The sequence below is a fragment of the Pelobates fuscus genome, chromosome 1 (assembly GCF_036172605.1).
Source record: "Pelobates fuscus isolate aPelFus1 chromosome 1, aPelFus1.pri, whole genome shotgun sequence".
Lineage (NCBI taxonomy): Eukaryota > Metazoa > Chordata > Amphibia > Anura > Pelobatidae > Pelobates > Pelobates fuscus.
Window position 1 is genome coordinate 181,135,027 of NC_086317.1, and position 16,900 is coordinate 181,151,926.

Below are 16,900 nucleotides of genomic sequence, written 5' to 3' on the forward strand. Positions count from 1 at the left end.
GTGGCCGCCGAGGGAGCTTTGATGGCGGCTGTCAGGGTGAATATTGGAGGTGGCCGCCCGCCCTGAGGAGAATGGAGACGCTCGCCCGCCCACGGGAGCGTGGAGGCGGTCGCCCACTGGACCCCAGGATAGAACCACTCAGCTCTCCCAACGGTAGTGAGGCTGAGTGGGTTTTAATTAAAACAAAAATGTAAGTGTGTGTGAGCCTGTCAGAGTATGTGTCTGAGAGAGCCTGTCAGAGTGTGTGTGTGAGCCTGTCAGTGTGTGTATTTGAGCCTGTCAAAGTGTGTGTGAGCGAGCCTGTCAGAGTGTGTGTGTAATAGAGAATGTCAGGGTGTCTGTATGTGTATGTGTGTGTGTGAACCTGTCAAGAGAGTGTGTGTGAGTGCCTGTCAGTTTGTGTGTGCGAGTCTGTCAGAGTGTGTGCGTGCAAGCCTGTTGTCATGTAAGAGTGTGTGTGAGCCTGTCAAATTTGTTTGGAATCTACAAGTCAGCTAAAAAAGTTAGGAGCCAGTCATTTTCAATGAGAAAATGCAATTCTTAAAGGGACACTATAGTCACCAGAACCACTACAGCTTGTCTAAAGCCTGTCCCTGCAGGTGTTTCAGTGTAAACATTGACTTTTCTGTGAAAAGGCAGAGTTTACATTTCTGCTTAGTAACACCTCTAGTGACAGTCACTCAGACGGCCACTAGAGAATCCTGGGTCAATGCTGCACCACATGCAGCACCCAGGTTCAGTGTCTCCAAGCTCTGCATGGAGGCGCTGAATGATCCTGATAGAGATTCATTAATTTAATGCATCTCTATCAGGAGATGCGGATTGGTACATTAGCTGCGCATGCACAAAATCCTCCCAATGCTTTCCTTGCGGGAAAGCATTGGCTTAGCTGAGATCATAAAGATTGATAACCTCTGCCATGGCGAAACTGGCACTGCGTTGGAAAATGAGAAAAAATGTGAGGAAAAACACTTTCCTCGTGCGATTGGAGGGGGCAGGTACCTAGACGCGCGCACACACAGACAGACAGGCGCACACACACTCTGAAAGGCTCTCACACACACACTGACAGGCACACATACACACTCACAACAGGCTTGCACGCACACACTATAACAGGCTCGCACACACACTCTGACAGGTGTTCACACACACTCTCTTGACAGGCTCTCGCACACACACACACACATACAGACACTCTGACAGGCTCACTCACACTCACACACTCTTACAGGCTTGCTCACGCTCACACTCACACACTAACAGGCTCACACACACTGACAGGCTTACACGCACACTCTGACAGGCACACACACACACACTCATTCTGACAGGCTCACACACTTACATTTTTGTTTTAATTGAAACCCACTCAGCCTCCCTACCTTTGGGACAGATGAGTGAGTCTTTCCTGGGGTCCAGTGGGGCTGTTCTCTTCCTGTGTGCGAAGGAGCAGTACTCTGCCTGTAGCTCCTCTCTGCTCCCTTGCGCTCTGTAATGATGCCGGGGCCGGCCGCCTCCAAGCTGCCCCGGCGGGCCGCCCCCAATATTCCTGGTGACAGCCGCCGTCATAGCTCCCTCGGCGGCCACACTAACTAGAGAGCTGGCAAATCCTAGACGCCAGGGCGAAATTTCTAGTCGCTGTGGAGACCTGGTGCCTGGGATTTGTCGAGCCCTGATATTTCTCCTGACAGTAATTAATTATTGATATATATTCTTATTTAACCTTGCTCATATATAACAATATAGGCGTCGATACCATTACAAACAACCTAGTACAGCTTCCATTACTATCATTTCATCCTACCTCGCACAATGTCTCGGTAGGTAAGCCCACAAATTTATATATGTGGGTAGATATATGTATGTATACACACACTGTTTACTTATGTCCTCACTATTATGTTTTTTACTATGTCTTTCTGTCGCAATGCCTACTTGCTCCAGACTTGGCTAAACTAGAAAAAGAGAAATTGATAGCCAAAGAATGCAAAACCAACCCCCAATTTTTTTTTAAGTACATCAATTCTAAAAAAAACAAAAAATGAAAGTGTAGGTACACTGAAAACAGAGATGGGTTTGTTAGTTAATGAAGACCAGAAAAAGGAAGAAATTTTAAATAACTATTTTTCTTCAGTATACATTAATGAGGATCCTATGGCAAGAGATAAGCAAATGATTGCTGCAACAAACTTGCAGATAACTTGTGATTGGATAACTCTAGACAAGGTGCTACAGCTATTAAAGAAAATTAATGTAAATAAAGCTCCGGGGCCTGACAGTATCCACCCACGGGTACTTCAGGAGCTAAGTGGGGAAATAAGTGAACCTCTGTATTTAATTTTTCAAGATTCTTTTGTTTCAGGTATTGTACCGGAGGATTGGAGGAAGGCAGATGTTGTTCCTATATTTAAAAAGGGTTCAAAATCATTGCCTGGAAATTATAGACCTGTGAGCTTAACTTCTGTGACTGGGAAATTATTTGAACGGGTATTAAGGGATAATATTCAGGAATTCATTGGGAAGAACTGTGTTTTTAGCAATAATCAGCATGGTTTTATGAAACATAGGTCATGTCAAACTAACCTAACTGCCTTCTACGAAGATGTAAGTAGAAGTATAGATCAGGGTGTTGCAGTGGATGTGGTCTACTTGGATTTTGCCAAGGCATTTGATACGGTTCCTCCCAATAGGTTAGTCTTCAAACTAAAAGAAATTGGTCTAGATGAATATTCTTGTTCTTGGGTAGAACATGGGCTTAAAGGACCACTCTAGGCACCCAGACCACTTCAGCTTAATGAAGTGGTCTGGGTGCCAGGTCCTTCTAGGGTTAACCCATTTTTTCATAAACATAGCAGTTTCAGAGAAACTGCTATGTTTGTGAATGGGTTAAGCCTTCCCCTATTTCCTCTAGTGGCTGTCTCACTGACAGCCGCTAGAGGCGCTTGCGTGATTCTCACTGTGAAAATCACAGTGAGAGCACGCAAGCGTCCATAGGAAAGCATTATGAATGCTTTCCTATGTGACCGTCTGAATGCGCGCGCAGCTCTTGCCGCTCGTGCGCATTCAGCCGACGGGGAGGAGAAGAGGAGGATCGGAGGAGGAGAGCTCTCCGCCCACCGCTGGAAAAAGGTAAGTTTTAAACACTTTCCCATTTCCAGAGCCGGGCGGGAGGGGGGCCGTGAGGGTGGGGGCACCCTCAGGGCACTCTAGTGCCAGGAAAACGAGTATGTTTTCCTGGCACTAGAGTGGTCCTTTAAGGATAGAGTACAACGAGTTGTCATTAATGGTAAATTTTCAAGCTGGACAAAAGTGGTAAGTGGTGTCCCTCAGGGTTCTGTTTTGGGACCGCTTCTATTTATCATATTTGTAAATGATCTTGAAATGGGCATTGAAAGCCATGTATCAGTGTTTGAAGATGACACAAAACTTTGTAAAGTAATAAAATGTGAGCAGGATATTGCCTTGCTGCAGAGGGATTTGGATAGATTGGGGGACTGGGCACTAAAATGGCAGATGAAATTTAACGTAGAGAAATGCAAAGTTATGCACTTCGGGGTTAAGAATGCACAAGCAATTTACACCCTAAATGGTAGTTAACTAGGGATAACCACACACGAGAAGGATTTGGGAATTGTTATAGACAACAAATTAGGCAGCAATATGCAATCTCAATCTGCCGTTGCTAAGGCCAGTAAGGTTTTGTCATGTATAAATAGGGGCATAAATTCTCGAGATGAAAATATAATTTTGCCTTTTTATAAATCGCTGGTAAGACCACACCTTGAATATGCTTTGCAATTTTGGGCACCTGTTCTAAAGAAAAATATCATGGCACTAGAAAAAGTGCAGAGACGAGCTACAAAATTGATAAAAGGAATGGAGCATTTTAGTTATGAAGAAAGGTTAAGAAATTTAAATCCGCCTGAGAGGGGATATGATAACATTATACAAATATATTCAGGGGCCAGTACAAACCATTATCTGGAAATCTATTCATAAACAGGGCAATATAGGACACGAGGTCACACATTTAGGCTGGAAGAAAGGAGATTTCATCTAAGGAAAAGAAAAGTTTTTTTACAGTAAGAGCAATAAGGATATGGATTTTTTTGCCTGAAGAGGTGGTTTTGTCAGAGTCTGTTTAAACTGCAATTGGATAAGTACTTGCAAAAACATAACATACAGGGATATAATTTCTAATTAGTGGGGTAATAGCTGCTTGATCAAAGGAGACATTTGACTGCTATTTTGGGGTCTAGAATAAATTCTTTCCTAGTTTGTTGCAAAATTGGAAGCGCTTCAGACTGGGTTTTTTGCCTTCTTTTGGATCAACAGCAAAAACATATGTGAGGAAGGCTGAACTTGATGGACGCAAGTCTCTTTTCAGCTATGTAACTATGTAACCTCTTGATATCTCTCGGCGGACATTTTTGTTATTTTTTCTGGCCACCTCCTTTATGGCCTGTCTTGCTTATCTATATACATCACAAACATATCGGTAAATCAAGTCTCACTAGGTAAGCTGTATACCAGCCTTTGATTATCTGGGGCTCTTTTAGCACACTTAGTCAACCTGGTCATTTATTATACTGCTTGATTTCCTTCAGTTGATTGGTAAAGATATCACTAGATGTGTTCGTGTTCTGAGATTGTGGTTCTTACTTTATCTACCTTAGCGGCAATTACTCTGCTGCATTTTCACAGTGATAGTATCCTTTTTCTGTTATTAACACGTTCTCTAGTGTCACTTTATGGTTTGGGTTAGATTGAACCACTGTACACTTTTTGGCATTCCACTTTTATTGTCTTATTTCTTGCTAACCGCTTCTAGAATTCTAACAGACACACACACACACTAACACACACACACACTAACAGACACACACTAACAGACAAACACACTCACACTCACTAACAGACACACACACACACTAACAGACAAACACACTCACACTCACTGACAGACACACACTCACTAACAGACACACACACACACTCACTAACAGACAAACACACACTCACTAACATACACACACCCACTAATAGACACACACTAACAGACACACACACACACTCACTCACATTAACACACTCACTTTTTTTTATTTTACCCCCCCCCCCCCCTGCCTCCTTACCTTTGTGAATGCTGGGGGGGGTCCCTCTCCCTGGGGTCTAGTAGGGCTACTGGTCGGTCAGCGCTGGCGAGGGAGCACTGATTAGTGAGCGCTCTGCTCAGCTCCCTCGCGCGCCGCAGAGTGATGCAGGGAGCCGGAATATGACGTCATATTCCGGCTCCTGGAATCACTCTGCGGCGCGCGAGGGAGCTGAGCAGATAGCTCAGGGGAAAGTGCTCCCTTGCAAGCGCCGCCCGTCCGGCTTGTCAGTTAGCCGCAAGGCTAACAAGACATTTGCCCTGGGCATTTGGGGGCAGCTTTTTTTGCCGCCCCCTGGAAAATGCCGCCCAAGGCAAATGCCTTGTTTGCCTTGCGGCTAAAACGTCCCTGGCAGAGGGGTAAAGTCACAGAATAAGGAATATCGGGTCTATAAGTATTCTGATAAATAGTTTCATGTCTAATTTTGGCAAATGTACCGAGACTAGTACAGAGCACAACCAATATATTTGTATTACAGTTAGCATAGCTTAATGTTACAGTATAATTTTACTAATTTTATATTTAGCGACCTCTTCAAGTCTGTAATGCTTTCATCCTAGCTAACTGGAAAATTGGTGGTTTGTAGTATTGCTTTATTAATCTAAACACTTAAAGGAGCACTATAGGGTCAGGAACACAAACATGTATTCCTGACCCTATAGGGTTAAAACCACCATCTAGCCACCCTGGTCCCCTCATGCCTCCCTAAAAATAGTAAAATCTTGTATTCAAGTTTGGAGATGCTTACTCTGTCCCTGTTTCCTTTAGACCTGCCCGCTGACATCAGCAGAAGTGGTAGCATGATCCAATCACAATGCTTCCCCATAGGATTGGCTGAGACTGGCAAAGAGACAGATCAGGGGCAGAGCCAGCAAATTTCAAACACAGCCCTGGCCAATCAGCATCTCCTCATAGAGATGAATTGAATCAATGAATCTCTATGATGAAAGTTCAGTGTCTGCATGCAGAGGGAGTAGACACTGAATGTTTGGATGCGTTTTAGGCAGCCATGACCCAGGAAGGATCTCTAGTAGCCATCTGGAGGTATTCCTAGGCTGTAATGTAAACACTGCATTTTCTCTGAAACAAGCAGTGTTTACAGTAAAAAGCCTGAATGGGCTGATTATACTCACCAGAACAAATACAATAAGCTGTAGTTGTTCTGTTGACTATAGTGTCCCTTTAATTTACAGTGGAACCAAAATATAGCTCAAATTGAAGGATTTTTTTGTTTCAGGACATCCTTAAGGGTTAAATTAGAGAGGGATTTTTGTTTTATCTACTTCCTCAGTTTTGCAAGGTTATGCTTGTTTTAGCATCATGCCATACTCCTTAAAAGACCAATATAGTGCCAGGAAAATAAACTCTTTTTCCTGGCACTATAGTGCCCTGAGGGTGCCCCCACCCTCAGGGCTGAAGTTGGAGGAAGGGGGTTAAAAACCTCACCTTTCTCCAGTGCTGGGGAATGCGCGCGCATTCAGCCAGTCCATAGGAAAGCATTCTCAATGCTTTCCTATGGACGCTGGCGTATTCTCACTGTGAAAATCACAGTGAGAAGCGCGGAAGCGTCTCTACCGGCTGTCAATGAGACAGTCACTAGAGGCTGGATTAACCAATTTGTAAACATAGCAGTTTCATTTACAGCAGGCAGGGTTAATCCTAGAGGGACCTGGCACCCAGACCACTAAATTAAGCTGAAGTGGTCTGGGTGCCTATAGTGGTCCTTTAACCCCTTAAGGACACATGACATGTGTGACATGTCATTTTCCCCTTTTATTCCAGAAGTTTGGTCCTTAAGGGGTTAATCAATAGAGGACTCTGTTAATTATGCAGTTAGGAGTTTAGTTTGTTTTAATATTTTTTCCCTCTTTTTCATATCTACCCCATTTGTTGGTTTTCGCACATGCCTTTTGACCCCGACTTCAAGTGTGAAAGTAATATGCCTGGAGTTGTGGGAGTGTTTTTTTGCCGTCCATTTCTACCCCATTCTCCCAGCTTCCTCCTGAAGTTCTGCCTATGTTTTGGAAACGCATCCACCCCTTCCTTTTTAAACTCTTTCAGGCCTTTCCCATTTGTCGGTTTCGGCACACCACTACTGACTTGCTACTACTGGTATAACATAAGCCTTTTTGTAGGCCTCAGGCTTTAAGATCATGAAATATATAGATTAGATTTTTTATATTAAATATGTTTTTTTTTTTTTTTGTTTGATTTCTCACTTGGGGGTCAGCCCAGGCAGTACATTAGTCTGCTATTCCAGCCATGTGATCACATGGCCCAGACTTGCAGCAGGGAGACTGCTTGGACTGTCAGGCATCCGCTCTCCCCCGAACAGGATCGCGTCGGCAGTAAATTAGATGCCAGGGGGCCGCCAAAGCGCTGGGCTTTCTATCATACAATTTTTCCTATGGGGAGGTAACACTGAACGTCTTAAAATGCATAGTATGAGGACATCCAGCATCAGCTAGGCAACCAAAAGACGCCTAATGACCAGGAGATCCCATAGTGGCTGTCTAGTAGACAGCCACTAGAGGTGGCGTTACCCCATACAAGCTAAACTATTGCAATTAATTACTTTTGCAAGATTAAGGGACCTGGGACACTGCACCCAGACCACTTTAATGAGCTGAAGTGGTCTGGGTGTCTACAGTGTCCCTTTAACCCCTTAAGTCCGGAGGACGTAATATTACGTCCTGCAGGAACCGTCTCTAAACGCCGGCGGGCGTAATATTACGTCCTCGCCATAATGGCCGCCCACGTGGCCGGCGCTAATCGCCCGCTGCAGATCGCGGTCGGGGGGGATGCCTGGCCCCCCAGGCAACCCCCCCTGTGGCCAGTGACCGCGATCTGCAGTCTCTGATCGCAGTGACAGGCTGTCACTGCGACCAGTATTCAGCATGTGTCAGCCGATTTCAAATCGGCTGACACATGCGGCCGGCGGCTTTCCCCTTCTGCAGATCGCGGTCGGGGGACTTACCTGGCCCCCCAGGCAGTCCCCCTGGGGTCAGTGACCGCGATCTGCGAAGTCTGATCGCAGTGACAGGCTGTCACTGCGATCTCAGAGCGCTCTGATCGCAGTGACAGCCTGTCACTGCGATCAGTGTTACATGTGTCAGCCTATTGGCTGACACATGTAACTGGCACAGTGATCCCCCTGCAGATTGGAAGGGGGGAGTGCTTGTACCACCCAGGCACTCCCCCCTGTGGTCAATTACCCAATCTGCAGGAGGTGATCACAGTGACAGGCAGTCACTGTGATCACTGATCCTGTGTGTCAGCCAGTGATGTGAAATCACTGGCTGACACTGTTTCTGACCCCTGTCCTGTAAAAAAAATAAAATATTAGTTCAAAAAATAAATTAAAAAAATTACAGTTACAAATAAAATATACTTAGATCATATATATTATATATATATGATCTAAGTATATATATATACACATACACACACACACACACACATTTACACATACACGACGTGTATTTAAATATTAATAAATATATATATATATATTAATATCAAATTACACGTAGACTGATACTGATTAAATATATATATAATTATTGTTATATATATATTTATATATAATATAAAAAAATATATATGTAAATACGTAAAAAAATAAAATTAAAAAAATATTTAAAAATAAATAATTAAAAAATATATAGATGTGTTATTTCGTTCTAACTGTATTGTGATATTAATATATATATTTATATCAAAATACACGTAGAACAAAATAATATATATATCATAATATATATATATCTATATACATAAATATATACGTATATATCACTATATATATACCTATATATAAATAAAAATATTAAAAAAAAATTATATATATATATACGTATATATACACATATGTATATATATACATATATTAATTCTACACATATATTTATGTAATAATTTTACATAATTAGGTATCCTAATTAATTACAATTAGCGGGACCTGCCTGACAACCCATGCCGAAAGTATAGGGAATTTAATTTGCTAGCACTATATTTAACCCTATAACTTTCCAAGACACCATAAAACCTGTACATGGGGGGTACTGTTTTACTCGGGAGACTTTGCTGAACACAGATATTAGTGTTTCAAAACAGTAAAATGTATTACAACGATGATATCGCCAGTAAAAGTGACGTTTTCTGCATTTTTCACGCACAAACAGCACTTACACGGACGATATTATTGCTGCAATACTTTTTACTGTTTTGAAATACAAATATTTGTGTTGAGCGAAGTCTCCCGAGTACAACAGTACCCCACATGTACAGGTTTTATGGTGTTTTCAAAAGTTACAGCGTCAAATATAAGGCTTGTGTTTCATTTTTTTCACATTAAAATTCGCCAGATTGCTTACGTTGCCTTTGTGACCCTATGGTAGCCCAAGAATGAAAATTACCCCTATGATGGCATACCATTTGCAATAGTAGACAACCCAAGGTATTGCAAATGGGGTTTGTCCAGACTTTTTTAGTAGCCACTTAGTCACAAACACTGGCCAAAATTGGCGTTTTTTGCATTTTTCACACACAAACAAATACTAACGCTAACTTTGGCCAGTGTTTGTGACCAAATGGCTACTAAAAAAGACTGGACATACCCCATTTGCAATACCTTGGGTTGTCTACTATTGCAAATGGTATGCCATTATGGGTGTAAATTTAATTCCTGGGCTACTATACAGTCTCAAAGGCAACGTAACCAATCTGGCGAATTTCAATTTCAAATGTAACGTGCTATATTTGACCCTGTAACTTCCCAAAACACCATAAAACCTGTACATAGGGGGTACTGTTTTACACGTGAGACATCGCTGAATACAAATATGTGTATTGTATTGCAGTAAAAGCAAACAGTATTTTGACATCCACAGTTAAAATGTCACATAGAACAAAAAAAAATTAAAAAATTCTTTTTTTCTCCCATTTTTTTTATAAATTTTTTATATTAAATTATGTTCAATACCTAAATATTTGATGTTAAATGAAAGCCCTGTTTCCCCTGAATAAAATGATATATAATAAGGGGGGGTGCATTTAATATGAAAGAGGTGAATTACGGTTGGACAGACATATAGCGTAAATGCCAGGTTTTGTTTACGTTTTGTTCTGTTCACAACTTGTACATTTGGCTGCGGTGTTAAGGGGTTAAGGATGATTACCGAGTGTGATTATTATTATTTGTGAAATCAGTACGTCTTATTTTATAAAGAGGCTGCTTGCATAAAGCTTAAGTGCCAGTTGTTAGTCACAGTGATAGTCTGTTCTACAGCCACTTCTCATTACAAGATGCTGGTAAAAATAATAATACTCTGCAACGATTCATTACGACTCTTATTAATTCGGATTCTCATGCTGTCTGTCTCACCTTTTCATTACACTATAGTGTCAATAGACAGCCGACATTTCCAAATGTGAAGCAGACAAGCACGAGATTGTCCGCTACCCCCATCACTACAATGTTTACTGCATTACAGCACTCACCCTCCGCTTTTTATTATAATTATTATTTTTTAATTATAAGCGGGGCGGTGACGTTCCCGCTTTGGGTGGTGACAGCGGGATGGGCGCGGTCTCCGAGGTTACAGAGAGCTGGGGACTCACCGTTGCGTCATCATTCTTCACCAGAGAGCGGAAGGGGCGGGGCCTGTGTACTTGTGTCCTGGTGTCCTGTCCTGTCCTGTGCTGTCTGTCTGAACAAGGCCTGGACTGGGACAAAGCTCGCAAGGTGACTGCAATACGATACTGTACCTTTAAATCTTGGGATAAAATGACGAACCCATGCACGTCATATCTTTAATTTTGGGGGGGGGGTCATTTTTTTTTGTCACTCTGCCAAAAGCATTTTTCTCTTAATAGTTGGGCAACTTTTCTGGCACTCAAAGGTCTAAGGGACTTTCTGACCAGATTTAGCATAATGTGTAACCACTAAGCAGACAAAAAAAAACAACTTTTTATTGCTCACCCACCAGCAGGGTATAGTATTGCCTTTACAAGGATAGAGTTTTTACCCATAGTGTGTGCCTGTTTCTATGGTGATTGCCCTGATATTGGTACTTTACACCACTATTGAGATAAGGACAATTTGATAAATCTCACCTAATAGTTTTCAGGGCTCTTGGTGGCTTATGAGTTTGTTGAAATCTTGCTGCCGGAGGAACATCAGTTTATTTAACAAGACCAACTTTCTTGGAGTGTAGGCAGTGAACTGTAAAAACAAAGGACATTTTGTGTATGCCTCTAGAGGTTATGGTGCCAGGGTTGCTCTGTTGACCTCCCCCCCCTTACCCCCCATTTTAAATAGTAAAAACATTTTTGAATAATTTTACTTATTACCTGGCATCGCTGAACGCAGCTCCCCTCTTCCACTACTAATGCCGGAGAGAGACAAAGTTCTTGAGCAGAATGTTAAGTCATGAGCTAATACTGTTACTCTCATCCAGTGTGCTGGGGCTTGCAGGACTTCGCTCAAGAGAGCTAACTGGAGTTCCTGCTTGGGATTCTTTGACTCTTCGTCATCAGTAGTGGACGCGGGGAGTGGCGCCTTGCAGGCCCCAAGGTAAGAAATCAAACCATACAATAACGGACCGACTACTAGGATTGTGTGGATAGGCAGTTGTGGTGCTTGTAGTGTTCCTTCAGTAAGTTGGTTTATGTAACAACGACCTCTTAAGTGATGAGGAATTTCCCAAAAAGTTTTTGTTAAAAAAGATAGGATTTTCAACTTTTCTTTCTTTCTTTTTTTTTTTTTTTTTACATTGCATTGATATATAGAATCTGCATTTAACAAAACAATGTAATATGCTACCTTAGCACAGAATGCACCTGTTATGGTTGAATATGATATTGTAACAATGCAATGTTTTGTGGTCCCAGGACATACTTGAAAACAAGAGAAATCTCAATGTATTCATCCTGGTTAAATATTTTATAAATTCAATATTACAAATTCCAGGAGAATAGGATATTCACTCTGGAAGGGGAGTGTGAAAAGTCAGCACTGCAAGTTGCAGAATATCAACATGACGTCAGCATGCTGGACACTGAGAGCATGTACAGGAAGAAGTTGGTGTCAAGGACGAAGGTACAGATGTTGTTGTACTTTGCTATATATTGTTATGCTCATTTAAAGCAGATATGTCAGTTTGCCAGAAATGACAGCTCCATGTGTGTAGTTAAAGGGACATTCCAAGTACCATAACCACTACAGCCTACAGACGTTGTATGGTTATGGTGCCCTTGCCCTTTCCCATGATAAAACAGTTGGTCACCCGCACTGCATCGGCCTTGTCTCATCTTCTCCAGCAGAAAACTGGTTGTCAAGTTAGAGAAAAACAGGAACGCAATCACTGGCTTTGAGCAGAAGCAGAGCGTTTTCAGCCAGTGTATTGTGTCATTGCTCTAATGTGACATCCATCTTTTCCTGTGACAGACAATCAGAGGCAGTGATGGCGCCTGGCTGGAGCCAGGTAAGTTGTCAAAACAAAATAAAGTGTTTTGACATCTGCTTAGTGTACTTGTGCTGTTTTTGGAAATGTCCAGAACATTTGTGTATGCTGATCTACTGTTCTCTTTTGTAGGCTTTTTATAGAGCAGAGGAGTGGGTTCAGAAAGGCTCCTAGGAATCCTGAAAAAGGAGAGTCTGAAATTCGAGGTGGCCCTGAGACTTTTAAAAGCAGCTTTACACCACCGTTGGCAGAACCTTTATCCCCAACACGTTCCTACATTCTGAAAAAATTATACAAACCTTTCTTCTTCACTGTGGGGGTATGTATATTATATGATGTGCAGAATTCTATGGTATTGATCCTTAAAAATGATAATCTGCCCCCTCAGGGCTTTAGCCCACTTGTGCCAATGCACTCAAAACTTTTCCATGAGCATATCAGACTGTTGTTGCCACTTAACGCCTAAAGGGACACTATAGGCACCCAGACCACCCTGTCTGTTTAACCCTGCAATGTAAAACATTGCAGGGTTAAGTTCACCTCTAGAGGCACGTCCTGTTCCCTAACAGTTTTTTTTTTTCTTCCCATGAAACGAAGTTGGATATCCTCAAATTCTCCATTTGAAAGCATTGATTCAATGCGTTGCATTTGTGCATTCGCTCAGACCAGCTTCAAGACGTTGCGGGAGGAGGAGACTTAACTAGTGCCGAGGGAGCCTCTGTGCTTGAAATATTCTTAGTAAAAAAGTTTTATTTTTTTTTTATACTCGATGGTGCAACCCAATAAGTTAGGGAAAGAACCCTATAGAGTTAGGAATACAAACCTGTATTCCTAACACTATAGTGTTTTTCTTTAAGAATTTATGGTATTTCATGCTGTCCTCACAATCTGATTCCTAAAGGAATTTTTACCAATATACTGCTTATGCCAGTAAACAGTGTGTCCTGTTAAATCCTCCATTAACCCCTTAAGGAGAGTGGGCATTCTATGCCGTCCTTAAAGGGACACTCCAGTGCCAGGAAAACAATTTCCGTAGAAAACAATTTCCTGGCACTGCAGGGCCCTTCTCCCTCCCACCCCTCATCCCATGTTGCTGAAGGAGTGAAAACCCCTTCAGTGACCTTCCTTGAGACCACCGCTGATGTCCCTCGGTGGTTTATGGTCCGCCCACGCTCCTCCCCCACTGATGTCAGCCGGCGGGGGAGACCGACTGCGCATGTGCAGCCGCCGGCGGGGTAGACCTAATGCGCATGCGCGGCAATTCCGCGCACGCACATTAGACCTTCCCATAGGAAAGCATTGAAAATGCTTTCAGTGCTTTTCTATGGGGATTTTAGCGACGCTGGAGGTCCTCACATAGCGTGAGGACGTCCAGCGACGCTATAGCACAGAAACCTTTTGTTATGAACTAGAAAGTGCCCTCTAGTGGCTGTCTAGTAGACAGCCACTAGAGGAGGAGTTAACCCTGCAAGGTAATTATTGAAGTTTATAAAAACGGCAATAATTACACTTGCAGGGTTAAGGGTAGTGGCAGTTGGCACCCAGACCACTCCAATGGGCAGAAGTGGTCTGGGTGCCTGGAGTGTCCCTTTAAGGGGACGATCCTAAATGTGGGCAGAATAGAACGTCCCTGTTGTCCTTAGTACTTGCTGGGTCCCTGCTGTGATATCATTGTTGTAATACGTTTTACTCTTTTGAAACACTAATATTTGTTTCCAGTATACCAGTACCCCTATTTCCCCATTTCAGTGTTTTTACATTAAAATTTCCCAGATTAGTATTGCTGCCTTTGAGACCGTATGTTAGCTCAGGAATATGAATTACACCCATGATGGCATACCATTTGCAAGAGTAGACATACCAAGGTATTGCAAATGGGTATATCCAGTCTTTTCTAGTAGCCACTGAGTCACAAACACTGGCCAAAGTTATTTTTTTTTTAATGAAATATGGTCTCAAAGGCAACATAGATCCCACAAACCAATCTGGAAAACTGAAATGGGCAAGCTCTATATTGACCCTGTAATTTTCCTGAACATCATAAAACCTGAAAAGTGAGGGGTACTGTTGTACTCGGGAGTACTCGCTAAACACAAATAGAAGTGTTTTAAAAACATTAAAATTCATTATGAGAATGATATCAGTGAATGTGCAGTTTTTGTGTGAACAATGCAAAAAAGAATGCAACGTGGTGGGCGTACTAAAGGAGACAGAGAGTTCAATAAAGGCTGGCACTGGGTATGGAAGGATAGACGGTACATACAATTAATGCAGTATTCCTATAAGTTGCACTGGCAGTGTCGCTTGCAGATGACTATGTACTTTTTGCATACAACTAACTTTAATTTATGGAATTGTATTTATTCTAAGACACAGAATGAGTGAACAGCTAAATAAGACTGTGTAGAAAGTTTCTACATGTCTTGAATTTTTTTCATCAGGCTTCATGAATTGTTATCCTCTTGCTTTCAGTGCAGTTCTCGCAGCATATTTCCCCTTCTATCTGGTCTGGTTTCTGTTGGTTTGATTTAAAAACAAACTGTAAGCACAGTTTCTCACCTTGGAACACCATGCTTATGTAATTGCACATCCTCATTCTCTATCCGGAATATCTGTACGTTAAGAAAAATTCAGATGCTTTGAATCACAGTTAAAGGAACACTATAGGATCAGGAACACAAACATGTATAAATATTATACACAGTTAATGAGAAAATGAAACTTCCTCGTTATCACAGGCCTATTGCCTCCTTCATCATAGCCACTACAATTCCTTGTGATGGTTATGGTACTAGTGTCCCTTTAAATTTATAACATAGCAAGGACTTAACAGAGCAGTTGGATCTTGGCCAAACATTCTTTATATCTTATTTCATGGTTATGGTACTTTTGAGCCATACCATGGTTTACATTTTAGGAATGCCACAACTCCACCTATTTTTCCAATTCTGTCACATTGAGAAGCATGGTTGCAATGTGTAAATCAGTCTCTGTTTTATATTTGTGCAGGTAGTACTGATGGTTTCCTTGTGTTACATTGTATTCCAGTATGATCACAACATGCTAGTAAAAGGTACACTATAGGTACCCATACCACTCAATCACATTGAACTGGTCTGGGTGCATTGCCATTTTTAACCCTTTCAACACCTGCAGGGTGGACAATAACTTTGACTGAGGGACACTATAGCAAATACTATAGAAATACACTAGTTACATGCATCTGCAAGCAAGGTGTTTTTTGTTTTTTTTTCTTACCATTAGGATTTAGCCACTATTATGTACTATGATTATTGTGAATCTTATCATCAACCAAATTCAAATGAACATTAAAAATATATTTATTTCTAACCATATTGTGCTCCTATGCTGAGAATTATGTCCCCTTCCTCATTTAAAAATAAAATATAAAAAACACTTTGAATGTAAGTTTTGTGAGGTGTGAAATTTAAAATTATAAAAACTACATTTGCATTGGCAAGAAAAAAAGGTTATATGTGTGTGTGTGTGTAAATAAATGTAGAATGCATATGTGGCTGCACCTTACATTACAAATGTAACAGAATTACTAGTAAACACTGAGGACCCCTTAAAGGAACACTATAGTCACCAGAACAACTTCAGCTTTTTGAATTTGTTCTGTGAGTAGAATCATTACCTTCAGGCTTTTTGCTGTAAACACTGTCTTTTCAGAGACAATGCAGTGTTTACATTACAGCCCAATGATAACTTCACTGGCCACTCTTCAGATGGCTGTTAGAGATCCTTCATGTGTCATGGCTGCCTAAAATGCATCCAAACATTCAGTGTTTCCTCCCTCTGCATGCAGACACTGAACTTTCCTCATAGAGATTCATTGATTCAATTAATCTCTATGAGGAGATGCTGATTGGCCAGGGCTGTGTTTGAATCATGCTGACTCTGCCCTGATCTCCGCCTTATCAGTCTCAGCCAATCCTATAGGGAAGCATTGTGATTTGAACAGATCTCCACTTCTAATGATGTCAGCAGACTGCTTGTTTTTCTGAGGCAAACAGCATGCAGATCTACAGCTTCAGGCTTGAATACATTAAGATTGTGCTATATTTATGGAGGCATGAGGGGCCTAGGGGGGCTAGATGGTGGTTTTAACACTATAGGGTCAGGAATACATGTTTGTGTTCCTGAACCTATAGTGATCCTTTAACATCACATGACATAATATTTACATCTTATCCTCCTATATTGACTTCACTTTTCAATAAAAAGTAAATAATTTCCATTGATGTGCACAGAACC

General features: G+C 41.7%; 1 protein-coding gene across 2 annotated transcripts in view; it reads left to right on the plus strand.

Annotated features, from left to right (window-relative positions):
• The first annotated feature begins 10,837 nt into the window (after window positions 1-10,837).
• The window catches only part of PARL (presenilin associated rhomboid like), a 33,262-nt gene continuing 27,199 nt past the window's right edge, over window positions 10,838-16,900 (plus strand). Inside the window, exons 1-4 of one of the 2 annotated variants that reach the window (XM_063453127.1) lie at window positions 10,865-10,902; window positions 11,618-11,733; window positions 12,130-12,258; window positions 12,755-12,941. In XM_063453127.1, the coding sequence (XP_063309197.1) occupies window positions 12,197-12,258; window positions 12,755-12,941 (249 nt within the window). In that variant the 5' untranslated portion in view covers window positions 10,865-10,902; window positions 11,618-11,733; window positions 12,130-12,196. Of the gene's footprint in view, window positions 10,903-11,617; window positions 11,734-12,129; window positions 12,259-12,754; window positions 12,942-16,900 lie in introns of both variants that reach the window. The other variant, XM_063453130.1, reaches the window with a different exon arrangement.